The following is a 14,932-nucleotide window of genomic DNA, read 5'->3' on the forward strand; positions in this document are numbered from 1 at the left end:
TCTTGCTGAGATGTTCTAGGAAGGGGCTCGCATATATGATAAACTTATATCTCGTTGTTGGTGAGCGAATCAAGCGACGGACTAACCCAGACTTCACGAACAGACTTTCATTGAATCAACTGTCTCAAAGATCGTGTTTCGCTCTGACTCGTGACGGCAAGCGATCGAGATGGGGGCGTCGCAGACCCTTGGTAGTGTTTTCCATTCATTGATGAGGTTTTATGTTACGACACCAATATCAGGATGTTATTTCTTACTAACTTCACCCAGGTGTCTGGTTTCCCAGGATGTTCCCACGTATTTACTTCGTTTCTTTTCTTTTCTCTTCTTTTTTTGCTTTTTCCTTCGATCTCCCGCCCGCCTCCACACAATCTGATTGACACGAGGGGGGCCTGCCAACCCTTTTGCATTGACAGGCCCTGGTACGTACATTCTCATCCAGGATTAGCAGACATGGGTATACATACATACCTGGATAGCTGCTCGTACTGAAGGAGGCAAGTAAATTACGCGAGAGAAGTCTGATAAAATATCATAAAAAAAGAGACGAAAGAGTGAAAAAACTGGAGCCGAAAATAGTTCAACCAAGGTTCAGATTGCATCTTTATTCGCGATGAGACGGATCTGCAGCCTGCACTCCCCTAGCTAGGATGGATGCCCGAGGTCGTATACTTGCTAATCTTTCCGTTACATAGCGCGTTGCTGAGTATTTCATCTTGACGTATGTGCTATCGTGAACCAAGCTATGCTGACAACCAAAACAACTATCACTCTAGCCACGTTGAGCACTGAGAAAAGAGGCAACAATGCTTTCCAGTCTAATCCAGATGGTTCAGCAAGCCAGAAGAGGCATTGTGCATTGGCTGGTACTGGATCAGACAACGTTGATTAGTACTGTAAAAATTGTCCCAGTACCTGAGCTTGTTTGTTGACAATGTCTCGATTATTCAACTCTCTGACATATTGCTTATGTGCTAACATTAGACCTCTATCGACCACCAGTTTTAGTCCGTTCCAGGGTTATCTTTGTCGTCTCTTTTCTCCTTCTACAGTACCACCAAGAAAAATGCGCACGAGTAAAACATTCCAAAAACGCCCACATTCTGCACCACAGTTGCTCACGCCCTCCTTGGCAATCTAACGGTGCTGCAGGACTCTAACACCGAATAGGCAAAGTAGGGGAAGCCTAGGACCAGACGAGGAGGGGCACAACGACAAGTTGAAGCAGAAAAACAAACAAACCGACCAGCCAACCATAGAACAAGTGGCTGATGCACATAAAACGCCGTAGTTGACCAGTCAAAGTATCAGAATGCAAGAATCTAGACAGGGATCAACAAGGGAGGGTGAATTCTTGTCGAGTTGATCCACAACCCTCTTGTCCTCCACTCTTCAGGAAATATGGTTGTCTCTTTCATGAATCCCACATGGCCGAGCCGTCGAAATGGAGGGTCGCCTCCCGCGCGTACATGGGAGGATTAAGCATTGAATAAGCAATGAAGATAGATCCCATGCTTTCCCAATCCTTGCTGATACCCATTTGTTGTAAATTTATAACCGATCACGGCGATTTCGTCACTCATGGGTTCCTGCAGGGAGCGCTTCATCTACCAGCCTTCATAGCCTCCTTGCGACGCTTCTTCTCTGCAGCGCGTGCAAGAGAGCGCTTGACATCGCCTTGCTCAAAGCTATCGATGTCATAGTAAGTGGGGGCAATTTCCTATATGGCTGTCAGTATGACTGTACGACACTGAAGATGCACGATTCTCATGATGGAAAGAGAATCAGATTTGGGGAAACACGACTTACCAGTAGCCATTCGGGTCGGATACCTGTACATGTACGGATGTATTGCTTTGAGGTGAGAACGAATTCGTTGTAAAGGACCCAGTCAAACTCGGTGCGAAGAACAGTTGAGGGGTGGATCAAGACAGCCTGGTCATCCTTGACGGTGCGGTAGAGCTTGCCAGAGCTCTCCTTCATGGCGACCTGCATGAAGAAACCGGCAAGCAGTGCACGCCGGATGTTGGTGTAATAGTTCTTATCCTCAAATGGCGTTGAGACAAGCTCGAGACCATGCGTTTCCATGATGCGCTTAAGCTGAGCGCGAACGTTGTCGGCACTGGAGAGATGTCGGAACGAGAGGAAGTGCTCGTGGCACCACTGTTTGGCGCTGTTGGGGTCCGATGTGGCCTGGCCCTTGAAAGCGTGGTAGGCGTTAAGCAGGGTCAGGTGGTCTCCATCGGGGTGAGCAAACTGCGCCTTCATCTCATCTGCGCGCTTGCGGTTGTTGGCAGGGCGAGTGAAGATTTGGGGCACTGAGAGCAGAGAGGTAATGGAAAGAATCTCGTTGGAGCAGTAAAACTCGGGAGAAGAGATGAGCATGACAGCCAGAGCGGGATCCAGAGGGAACGCCGAGGCCATGCTACCGAGAGTGGTCAGCTCACCATCATCATCGAGACAGGCGAGATAGTTGAGCTCCTCAAGAGCTCGCATCATAGTCTCAGGAGCGGGAGGGTCCATAAGATCAAAGTGGACAAGATCCTCGACACCGAGCTTCTTGAGCTCCAAAACTGTGTTGGCAAGATTGGAGCGCAGAATCTCGGGGTATGTCTGCTCAATCAGTTCCTTCTTGAAGGCTTTCTCTGTGTAAAGTCGGAAACACTTTCCGGGCTTTGTACGACCAGCACGACCAGCTCGCTGCTGGGCAGAGGCCTTAGAGATGGGCGAAACCAAAAGGGACTCGACACGGATACGAGGGTTGTAAATCTTCTGCTTGCTGAAACCGGGGTCCACGACGTAGACGATACCGTCAATGGTCAAACTGGTTTCGGCGATGTTGGTGGAAATGATGACCTTACGGCCAGGGCGACCGCCCTTGCGAAGAGGTGCAGGAGCCTTGTCGAAGATGCGCTGCTGCTGATGAGGAGGTAGAGTACCATAAAGAGGGTACACAGCGAGAGGACCGGCGTCAACCTCGCGCATTAACTCATCAGCCTCAAGACTGATCTTGCGACAAGCGTCTTCAATCTCATCTTCACCAGTCAAGAAGAGCAGAATATCACCCTCAGGCTCCGAAGCGTGGATTTGGAGAACAGTTCTTATGGCAGCCTCAACGTAATCGCGCTCAGGCTCGGGGGTATAGAAGATCTCGACAGGGTGGGTTCGACCAGGGACAGCGAGCAAAGGTGCATCGTTGAAGTACTTCTGGAATTTTTGAGCGTCAAGAGTAGCAGACATGATGATAATCTTAAGGTCGGGGCGGCGCATGGAAATCTGCTTGAGCAGGGCCATAAGAATATCGGTCGCAAGGGTACGTTCGTGAGCCTCATCGAGAATAATACAGCTATAGCGAGACATCTCGTGGTCGTGCATGGCCTCGCGCAGAAGCATACCATCGGTCATGTACTTGAGCATGGTCTGGGGACCTGTCATGTCCTCGAAACGAATGCTGTAACCGACTTCCTCACCCAAGGTAACGTCCATTTCGTCGGCGACACGCTGCGCGACAGACATGGCGGCGACTCGACGCGGCTGGGTACAAGCGATGAGCTTGCCAGTGAGGTGAGGTAGCTCGTCGTAAACGACATATTGGGGGATCTGAGTGGTCTTTCCGGAACCTGTCTCACCGACAAAGACGAGAATCTGCGTTGAGTGGTACTTGTCGAGAAACTCCTGCCGTTGCTTGGTCACGGGCAAATCGCGACGGCTCTGGAGAATCTGGAAGTACTTCTGCGAATGCGGTCGGCCGGTGAAGGGGTTCGACTCTGAATCCTCAGCCTTGGCGGCCTGCTTAGCGGTGGTTTGCTGTCGCTTCATGCCAGCCAGAGGAGAGTCGGGAGAAGGCTCCTGGCTCTTGCCATTGCTATCACCGTTGTCATGCATGTGAGCAAGGTAAGGGTTGTACTTTTCGTCGTCGCCACCTTCTTTCTTGGCCTTCTTTCGAGTTGACTCGTCGGCGTCGGCGCTTGATCGCTTGCCTCCCATAAATTCAGACATTGTTTCGCTGATGGCAAAGCGAGAAGGAGTAGGAGAAGAAGAAAAAAGAGAAAACCAGTGGCGAGGCTTAAGAAGAAAGACCGTGATGTTTTTGGCGGTCGTTTTGCTAGAAAATTTTGGCGGGACTGGGAAGGCGGATGCTTATCGATAAGCGTCCTTGTCATACAGTGTATCAGATCCGCCGATCTACTGAAGCTGTAACGTTGCTGAGTGTGCTTGTAATACACACACACATGCTTAACGAAACATCACTCAAACTCAGGGAAGTAGTTGCTACTCTATATATGGCTGTATCTAAAGGATGATGATTTAAAAAGGTAGCAAACCGCCAATTATCCCTATCGTAAGATGCAGATACCAACACTGCCCTTAGATAGCGTACACTGTGCCCACTTTCAGGGTCCTGTCGTGAAAATCATCAGCTCTTCCTCCCAAGAGCGAGTTTGCAACAACAACAACGACAACAATCGGAAATTGTTGATACTTTGATTGGAAATATTCAATTTTGCGTCTAAAAATATTAGCAAGGCCTATTTATTCCAACTGCCTACCGTATCTCGGCTTGACAATTTTCTCTTTGGTAGAGTCTAAAACCTGACGTGCCATCCCACTTCGCACAACTAGTAGAGCTTTGGCGGGGTGAATTTACTCCACCACCAGAAATCTCAACTTTACTGTTTCTTCTCGACTGAGGTATCTGCAAACAACCACATCCGGCATTTCTAGATAAGCCTATACATACAAATCATGGCTTCTGAAGACGCAGGGTTCGATATGTCTGATGGTTTCGGCCTTCAGCGACCCAACTTCCATATTGGATACCACAACTCGAACAGCAATGAGCCCCTCACTGATATACAGTATGGCCATCTGCTCAACCATGGTGTAAGTCGTAAATCATCCACGTCAACGGCCGCCAGGAGCCGATGCAAACGCTCTTGTTCTTGCAATCTAAAATTACTGGGATCACCAATTGACTCTCTGGATAGCTGGCCTTTGTAACGACTCCCATCACAAACACTCACTTCCGAGACCGCGTCTTTGCGCTAGTGTCTGAGCATCTTTCTACCCTCTCCAGCAATGGCGAGAAGCCGACCACTACGGCGACTGGCTCACGGGCAGAGCCCATTTTGCCCCCTCTGACTACTAAGGACACAGGCCTGTTTCCTTGCGCTGCTGTCAACACTTATACTGCAGTTATCAGCCCCTGGATCGACCTTGGCTCTTCTAATCCCATCATCTCCAGCATCTCTCGCCAAGTACTCAACGTTGAGATTAACTACGCCAACTTCTGTGGTGTTCGTAGCATTATCATCCCCGGACCTCGACAGGATGCTTCTATTGATGGCGGAAACCAGAGTCTCGCCCAGTACTCTCGTGCTGTCGAGGAAGCTCTTACCGTTGGCAACCGCCTCACCTTTCTGGTCCAAATGCCCATGTACCGAGAACCTGGACAAGAGTCAAAAGAAGTCAACATCTCTTCGCTTGATGTGAAGACTCCTACCAAAACCGAAGGGAAGGAGATTGACCTTTTAGCTGCGTGGGATTCATGGCACCACGTCCGCAGTGTTTGCAACTACAACACTAGACTCTTTGTCTGTACGTTCATCTGATTCTTCATTTATGCTTGATGGATGCTAACCTAATGAGAAGCTTTGGAGATCCCTCGTGTGATGCCCGAGAAAGCCCTGCAGGACCGTTGGTTCGCAGAACCTCTGCACTACCTCACTTTCAGCCCATCCACTTTTCAAGCCAACAAGGCTGGTTTCCCTTCGCTGTCCAAGCACCACCAGAATCTCATCTTCTCGTACATGAGATTGAAGAATGTACCATGGATCCTTCTTTGTGACGTTGGTCCTGACGTCTCTCACCTCAATGAGAGCCCTCAAGCTCCGCCTACTTCCCAGGTCGAGTTTCCCAGCCTCTCTGAAGCAGAGACACAGAATCAGTTGCCCAAGGGACAAGCTTCCCAAGTCAAGACCAACGACTATATCTCCTACCTTCGATGGCTCGAAGACCAGCAGCCTCCATTCACCTACCTTGAGAGTCCTACCCTGACCAGCTTCCAGGACTGGCTGCAATCACCTCTCCAACCCCTGTCCGACAATCTTGAGTCAGCTACGTACGAGGTTTTCGAAGGAGATCCAGTCAAGTACAGTCAGTACGAGATTGCTGTGTTCGAGGCCCTCACAGAGTGGAAGGAGCTGAAGAAGCCTCTCTCCAAGGAGGGCAAGGTTGTTGTTGCGGTTGCTGGTTCGGGTCGTGGCCCATTGGTCACTCGGGCTCTTAAGGCATCTGAAGATGCTGGAGTGCCGATTGACATGTGGGCGGTTGAAAAGAACCCCAACGCATATGTCTATCTTTTGCGCCAAAACGAGCTTGTCTGGGGCGGCAAGGTCAGGGTTGTCAAGACTGATATGCGTGCTTGGAAGGGCCCTGTCGTCTCTGAAGACGAGAATGGACCTGTGTATGGCAAGGTTGATATCCTCATCTCCGAACTGCTCGGGTCTTTTGGAGATAACGAGCTGTCGCCTGAGTGTCTCGATGGTATCCAGCACGTCATGTCCACCCCTCATGGTATTTCAATCCCCAGCAGCTACACCGCCCACATGAGTCCTATCTCAACACCCAAGATTCATGGCGATATTCTCTCGCGGGTACCTGGGGATCCCCATGCCTTCGAGACTCCTTGGGTTGTCCGGCTTTTCGCTCTCGATTTCGTCGCCGAGCGAGTGCCCAACAAGCCCCGATTCCAAGAGGCTTGGGAGTTCTCGCACCCTATTCCTGAATCATCGCTCGCTGCTCTCGAAGCAAAGCGGTCAGGTGGTGTTGTCGGAGGCGGCGGTGGTAGCATGGCCGGTGCTGCTGGCGCCAACGATCACAACTCGCGGTATTGCCATCTCACGTTCGTCTGCCGAACAAGGGGCGTCACCCATGGTTTGGCCGGGTACTTTGAGTCAACGTTGTATGAGTCTCAAATCCCCGACAACAAGGGCGCAAAGATTGAGATTAGCACACACCCCGAACGTATTGATGACAAGAGCAAGGATATGATCTCTTGGTTCCCTATCTTCTTCCCCCTCAAGGTAAGTTTTTGTTGTCGTTATCGAGTGGCATGCACTAACAGCTATGTAGAAACCCCTTTACTTCCCAGCTGATACCGAGCTCGAGGTCAGCATGTGGCGTCAAACAGACGATACCAAGGTGTGGTATGAGTGGCTCGTGGAGGCCTACACATGGGTTGGAGCGTCTACGCGCGTCAAGGTTGCTTCATCAGATTTGTGCAGCAGTCGCCAGGTCGCGTGTCTGATGTAAATGTTGGACCCGACTCTGAGATGACCAGGATAAACGATGTGACGAAAAAAAAGTTTGGGTTGGGGAATTAAAAATTATGCCGATGTTTCTTTGGACTTGCAATGATTCGAAGCCGAGTTTGGAACAGCCTTAACTGTATACTTGCGGCAACACACAAAGAATTTGCTGTATTGCCAATGCCCAGGATTGGACACGACAGTCCTACTTTCTGTAGTAGATACACTTGTGACTTACCCATAGACTTAGTAGACCAGAATTGCTTGCAAGAACACCGTTACAATGAAGCTGTTTGCTATGCATTTGTTGTGAAAGCCTTGGTGCTCGACCCCCCAAGCAGTTCTATGCGTTTCAATGGGACTTCGGTTAATACCATGAAGCACATCTCAAATCGGTTGAGCTATATTGCCTGTTTTCGTGGTCCAACCTAGTTCTGATGACGGTCTTTTCATCTGTGCAGCGGAACCAAACCTTTCGAGCCTCATTCTTACAACAGAAAACTTTTAAGAAAAGATTTAAGAATTGTCACACGTTCCACGATATAGCGTTTCACGTGGCATTTGGAGGAGACTGTATGTTATGACAACGGACAATGCCTGTTGGGATTCGTGGAGCTTGGCGCCACCATCTTCGCGCTCGATGGAGGTCACCAAAGGAGTTAACCTGTCCAGAAAACGTAACCATATGATAAGAGCAACGAAGAGAAGCCAATTGGCTGCAAGTTGCAGAAAGGGGAGAAAGGAATGCGTTGTAACATGTTGTTCAAAAAACAGTACCTCACCAGCCGTGAGCGATTGGCAAGGGTTTACTACAGAACAGCTTATGGATTGGCCGACACTGGCCGGTTTTCCCAGACGGGGTATGCGAGTTTGAGTTGGAGGGTTCTGATTGGTCAAGTATGCTATCTTATCTATCTGGAGAAATAGAACAGCACCACACAGGAAATTCTACAAATTTGCCATATTTTGAGGATGAAGTTGTTCTGGAATGTAGAGAAGACACATCAGATACAGCCGGAACCATGATGAAATCACGTTTGCTCAACGGTCAAGATACACCGAGTACTCTAAGCAAACGTAAAACATTTTTTTTTAAGTTGTGGACATATTCCTAGTCGTGAATATAGACAAGTTGTTGAATAGAAAAACAGAGACGATGGCGTCTCCCATACAAAACCAAAGGATGAAAAGTAGAGATTCGACCTCAGCTTTTGCAAAATCGCAGAGGAGCTCCTCACTCGGGTTTCACGTGCAAGCGGGATTACCCCAAGAGGTTAAGACAGTGGACGGAGCGGGAGCGATGTGAGGCGCAAAATAAGCTAATTCACCAAGACCAATCGCAGCATTGGGAGCGGCACCATGGCACAGCACAGATTTCAAGGATTTCCACCGATGCCGGCTCCCGGTGTAAGTAAGCCACGCTTTTACGGACACTCGGCTCGAGGAAAAGAAGGTTGATTCGGGACACGAAACAAAGTGTGAAAGATTGGGCTGTCGTGGAGGTCGGGCCTTTTGGAAATATTACACGAGACTTCTTATTCATTTCGGAGCTTTGATAGACTTGCTTGGCAAGATAATATTGAAATGCGCCGAGTAAGCATCGGAACGACATACCATCTCACTCAATCTGTCACTCGATACAGTACACAGAAATACAGATCCATTACATGACATCGAACCTCAAAGGGAAACATATGCCTACTACCTCGGACTCGCCTACCAATTTGACTATAATTCTGTCAACCTCTCTCTGCCTAGAATGGTAGGTAGGTAAGCAAAAAGAAGCGATGAGATTCAGATGCGGGCTGGGGTTGAATCGGTACGTACCTCGTCTATCCATAAACCAGGTGTAATCACAATCTGTCATAGCTAGTTCTCAACACGGGATTGGTCAGAACAGCATCTTGATTCAGAGATATCAACTTTTTACTTTCAACAACAAGAACATCAAGACCAGCATTTCCGTTTCGTAAGGGATTGAGGAGATCAATACCCCGTCTTACGATTTGTGTATCGCTTTAATAAAGCGATGAGTCCTTGATTTGTCCGCATATCATGGTCCATCGGACTATTTTCGAAAGGTTACTGCCGTCCATCCTTACAACATAGTAACCTAACCCCTCGGAACATTATCAATTGACTGGATGTAATTCACTCTGGCCTTCGCTGTTCGGCGTTTCCTCTGGTCCCTCCTCGGACTGTCTGGGGCTTCAACTGCGACGCTGGTCTTTTTGCGCTTGTATGTCGGCGTCTTTAGGCTGGACATTAGCCTGTCTCGACCATGTGCTTGGCTTGTCCATCAGCCTAGATCCGCTCCTCTCCTCTCCGCTCCGCATACAGCGGCAGCTAAAGCAAACCAGATGCACAACGTTGGTTTCGGACAGGGGCCTCGCTTCAATTACGTAGGTAGGGTCCAGCAATGACATTGACATGGTCATTGCTTCAGCACTTCTGAGGCCTTTGTTTTCCTAGAAGATCGCGTCAACGACCAGGCTCGGGTGGCACGGGCACGGCACGGAGCACCGCTGTGCAGATTGTTAAGGCCAGCAATCCATGTATCGCAGATGGCAAAGTTGATGGATGCAGTGTAGTATTGCGCCTTCTTGCCTCGTCTTTGAGAAAAAGATCATCCCTAGTAGACGCGCGCCCGTATGTCCGTTGTTTGAAGCATCACTTTATTAGTCTACCCACCTCCTCTACCAACCAGAAATCTCTAGTTCTCCCCGGACGTCGGCCCCCCGGACAGATGTGTTCGCCCAAAAGGGAAATATCGAGCCCCCCGCGCGTTAAACGAGGGTCGCCTCTGCTCTGTTGTCTCTCTCGATGTCAATCCCGGAGAAACGGCGAGGAGGGGTGGCTTGATGATGGTAAGACTAGGGCAGGAGGGGGAAACTTCTCCAACCAAGCGCCGTGAGCTTTGAGCCGGCAAATGGTTGACGATCGCAATGTGTGTCCATCGAACGCAAGGTGGCCATCCAAGAGGGTTTTTGGGGTAGTAGTGGCAGTGAATAGCATCAAGTTTGCAGACAGCTACCCCAACTCTCGGTTCGGTTGAGGATGCCGGCGAATACTGTATAGTTCTGGGGTACTGTGAATCGGTTCGGGAAATCTGGCGTACTTCTTCATTTCTAATATGAATCATCTGTAACTTTGGAAGACGGATGCTTAACCCCGTTCAAGACCAGGAACCACGCCATTTCGCTCAACTCCGGTGGTTAACCCCATACTCAAGTGTCGTGCAGTTAATAACGGTATTTCCACCGACGGTGCCAAAGTCCGGCTCGACTCATGCAGAATTGTTTGTAATAAAGGAGGGTGGATGATCCCAAGCGACCCCAGTCGCCAGACGTGGAAGATCGGAAGTCTCTCACAACGTTTGTTGTTTGGGCGTTGCAGAGTGCAACCTTGTCCTTCCTGTCCTGGTTGTCTGTCACAAGTAAATCTCATCTCGAATGCGAGAGAGCGGAGATATTGGCCCTAGGCTGCCTGGACCTGGAGGCTGCAGCAATGTCATGGGTATGGTTTTCAGACCAGACGTTGGCACAACCCATGTAATGCAGAGTGCAGACACATCCCACGTTAACGGGATTCGCGTAGGCATGCTGTAGGCTGTGCCACTGAGATTCATCCCACGCTCATAACTTTGCTTTTGCTTTTGGGCACTGACTTTTCCAACATCAAGGCTGCAGTAGCCATGGCAAGGGTGGGTAACGTGTTGTAGCGCCTGTCCAGTGGGCATCCGTTGCCAATTGTGGCCTGTTTTGACGAGTCGAGGTTTTTTTCTGTCGGTGGATTCCAACTTTTTAGCTCGTGCCCAGGCCAGTTCGCGCCATCCGAACGGGACGGAGCTAGGGACCTTCCCTGTAAGTGTGCTGAGGTCGTGCTGGGTTTGGGTTGCGCTTGCGCTTCGGCGCGGTACAAATGGACCTAACCTTGGCCTGAGCTGGACTACCACTACAAAAATTCCTCAGATACATAATCTCGTCTTCTCCCACCTTGATCTTTAGCTCTTACCCTTCCTTCTTCTCAACCGACTCAATTGCTTTTCTTGACCTTCAACTTCTCTTCTCTAGCAAGCACACTCGATTCACCCACAAGCAATCCGTCCAACTACCAATCACCTCAAAACAAACATACACAACCATCACTATGTTCTCTGCTACTCGTGCCCTCCGACAGGCTGCTGTCCACACTGAGCGAACCCCTCTCATCAAGTTCCTCGGACCCCGAACCATTCCTTGTATGTCCTATCCAGAAACGAAGCCTACTCCCCTCGTTATGTGCTCCAGCTAACAGCGTATCCTCCAGCCAACCTCGACCACACCCCCAAGCCTCACCCCGCCTCTGGCGCTGAGAAGCTCCCCGAGTCTTGGTCCGGCTACGGAAACGGCGATGCCGCCGCTTCCCACAAGAACTTCAGCTCCTACCGCGACCACGTCCAGCAGCATGGCCCTCTCCAGAAGTCTGGCTTCGGTGGCACCAGCGCTGCCTCCCTAGGCTCCGTCAACGCCCCCAAGGGTGTTGCCTTTGACCTTTCTGAGCTCCCTGCTCGCTTCCACCGTGCTCGCCTCAACGCTGCCGAGATCGAGGCTATCGAGTCTGGCGGCGCTGCTCTCTTCGGTTAAATCTGTCTCCCGCCACAGGCGAGGAGTCATAGGTGGAGCGGAGGGATGAATCAGATGGGATGAACGAATACCTACAACGACACGCAGATTATGGCAAGAACCAGGACGATACCGCCTGGGGCATACATCCTGCGCGGCGTAGTATACGAGGACGCCAAGTGGTTGTGCACAGTGACAAACTATTCACGGTGCATTTCGGGATGGGCACGCAAGCCTATTTCATCGACATACAGTGCAGACAAGGACAGAGTCTCCGAACTGCAACTGCAACTCGTCCAGAATACCACTTAGGGCACTACGATACTATGTCGTCAGGAGCGTCATGAAACGAGGGGTTGGTCTAAGCACCAAGAAGAGGAGGAGAATTGGGGAAAAGCAAATAAGTCGGGTTTCCAAAGAATACCCCCCGACTGCGGAGAACATTGCGACCTCCGTGCTTGACCCATCTACTGGCGTCAACGCCATTTCTTTCTGTGTAGTTGGATACTACCTGCGAAGCTTTAACAGCGAGCAAGGAGCACCGTGGCGTTGAACAAAGGAGTTGCTTTTGGTAGAAATATTGATACCAAAAAAAAAGTTTATACAATTACATTACAAAACTTACTCGAACTGTGACGTGACTTTACCGTAATAATCTATAAGCCCAACGGAGAGGAGAGTATCGTGACAAGCAGCCGGCTTGACACGACTGAAGACTTGGCGTTCATAATGAACACGTCTTTTCATGAAGCCGGACTACCAGGGACGTTCTATTGCCATTTTGGCTCATGGCCGGCCCCAGTTCTGGTCTACTATCCCTACCGGCATTGACCTTTTGAAATCACTCGCACCCACTGATTTTCCACCATCCAAAGATTAGGTTTAGCTAGAATAGTCGCCAATATTAATAAGGAGACTCTTTTTTCCTTCTCTTTCTGGGGAAATACATGCACGATCTAACTAGTCCACACTATGCAAGTTCATATATAAATTCAAGTTCCCGGTTCCGGCTCCGGTCACCGGAAGACGACAGACGGACTCCACAATGAGGCTAGGAAGAAAAGTTACATAATTATTTCCATATGTCATTCCGTGTGCAATTGATGGATGACGGTCTTGTACCCATTGTTTTTTCCCTTTCTTTGTTCTGCTCGTAAGGCCTGGCCGGGTGTTGCCGATGCGATATAAGTGTTTTGTTGAAGAGCCGGCCGGGCTTTTCCGAGGGTGGAATGAGAGCATTGGTACGCATTTGGCTGACGTGGTTGACATCAACTCAATATTGACGTCCTGCCTCTATGGTCGCTAGGGCGAAAGAACTTTATTTCCCCGTGATTTTGTTCGAATATCGCCTCTTACTCACTCTACAAACATGTTGCTGTCTGGCTAGACAAAAGTCCATGTGCAAGGGTCAGTTTCATTAGAGATGACGTAGATACAATTCTCCAACGGTCCAGATCAATGCTTTCCAACACTGTAACTACTAGTTTGAAGGCTATAATAGGATGAAAGTATTGCTCACTCAGAAATGGGAGGCTTGTTTCGGCGATTCTTGGATATCATCCGACAGTATGAGTATGAACAGCTCATACTTGCACCATGGCCGGTAAAACTTCATGCATAAATGGCAGATGATAAATAGGTAGCCTATCCCTGAACTTTCCATGTACACCCTCATCACTCCCGTGAGTCAATTGTGTCCTTGGCAAGACTGCGACATGTGTTCGCCGAGTAGACTGATTGGGGGATATCAATGCCTGTGACATGTGAAGTAACCGGAAGTTGGCCGACTCTTAACCTCAAGGCTCGATCTAAAGAAGTGCTAGTTTCATGTGATGGTGAAGCAGCGACTACAATAAGCATATCATTTGATCACTACATGGAGGGAAGCATTCTCAACGAGTACAGCTTGTCCATTCATGCGAATTGTAGCTCTACGAATGATGGCTTAGACAAGCACAGGCTATATATAATAGCTACTGTTACTATAGAGCAACTAAGTGAAACCGAGCTCTACTATGGTGATATAATTTGACAATGAGGAGTATTTCCTCTAAGAATAGGAAGTTATCTAGAGAGCGGCTCGGTAGGGTCAAAATTAGGTATTTCTAGCTTGTAAGATATGTAAGGTTTGCCCTTCTTTCCATGGCTCAGGTTCGTTAGGTCGATATGTGTAGGGATAACTTGATGGCAGCCGAACAGTCTCTCTACTATCATAATTGCACTATATGGAAGAGTCGATCAAATTGAGGCATCTCAAAATTTAAATGAACAAACTTTTATGTCTTTTGCTTATTCGTAGTTGAGGGTCCTTGCTACAGGAGGAGTAGTCAGACCTCTGGGGCAAACGATACTGGATTCCAGATGGGAAATAATATGACTGATTTCTAGGATTTTATATTTCTTCTCTTCCAAGTACAGTTCTGTCGGGTACTGCCATTTTTGTTTTGAAAGCATTGAGATGAAAGGAGGATATCGTGATCTCAGATCGAACGAGTCAGAACTTCAGCGACTCCAGGGACATGTGAAAGAAGAAAGAAGAGGGAGATGGGAAATCTGTTTGTTAGGATCTTGATAAACGAATAATTGAACTTCTGAATAGATCAAAATGTTGAGGGGGCAGTGGAACAAAACTCTGAAGTCTTGGACTGAAGGCATGTTATCAGTATGTTTTTCAACAAGAACAAGTTCTTTAGAGGCCAGCGCGATGTACCGCCGTAAGAACTGCGAGAAGCGAGATCCAAATGTTTTAGCCTTGCGACTTACTTCAACTAAGTGTAAGCTCAGCAAAGGCATGCGAGTGAATAGTGTAACTTGCTTCCCATAATAACTACAAAAGCAGCATAGATAAGAAAAGCAGACTTATAATAGGACCAAAAGGAAATATCTAATATTAAGGGCTTATATTTCGATAAGTAAAAGCAGTCATTATTCTAAAACCTGCGTTAGAAGAGACATAATAATATTTTATGCTGTTATCGGTTGTGCAATAAGCTTTATTCGCCTGATTCAAGATGGTTA

The 14,932-nt window shown here is 48.7% G+C and overlaps 3 protein-coding genes across 3 annotated transcripts; 2 read left to right on the forward strand and 1 right to left on the reverse strand.

Moving 5' to 3' along the window:
* Positions 1–1,603: 1,603 nt before the first annotated feature.
* On the reverse strand, positions 1,604–3,999 carry FGSG_10757 (pre-mRNA-splicing factor ATP-dependent RNA helicase PRP43; the record flags this gene model as incomplete). The annotated part of the gene is made up of 2 exons (XM_011327346.1): positions 1,604–1,720; positions 1,810–3,999. The coding sequence occupies 2 exons, from the start codon at positions 3,997–3,999 to the stop codon at positions 1,604–1,606; spliced, it is 2,307 nt and encodes a 768-aa protein (XP_011325648.1).
* A 774-nt stretch (positions 4,000–4,773) lies between these two features.
* FGSG_10756 (uncharacterized protein) lies at positions 4,774–7,314 on the forward strand (the record flags this gene model as incomplete). The annotated part of the gene is made up of 4 exons (XM_011327347.1): positions 4,774–4,884; positions 4,989–5,598; positions 5,653–7,085; positions 7,135–7,314. 4 exons carry the CDS (start codon positions 4,774–4,776, stop codon positions 7,312–7,314), a joined length of 2,334 nt encoding a protein of 777 aa, XP_011325649.1.
* Positions 7,315–11,306: 3,992 nt separating this feature from the next.
* On the forward strand, positions 11,307–12,534 carry FGSG_10755 (uncharacterized protein). The gene is made up of 2 exons (XM_011327348.1): positions 11,307–11,550; positions 11,619–12,534. Exons 1-2 carry the CDS (start codon positions 11,460–11,462, stop codon positions 11,933–11,935), a joined length of 408 nt encoding a protein of 135 aa, XP_011325650.1. The 5' UTR covers positions 11,307–11,459; the 3' UTR covers positions 11,936–12,534.
* Positions 12,535–14,932: the final 2,398 nt, after the last annotated feature.

The sequence above is a fragment of the Fusarium graminearum genome, chromosome 3 (assembly GCF_000240135.3).
Source record: "Fusarium graminearum PH-1 chromosome 3, whole genome shotgun sequence".
Lineage (NCBI taxonomy): Eukaryota > Fungi > Ascomycota > Sordariomycetes > Hypocreales > Nectriaceae > Fusarium > Fusarium graminearum.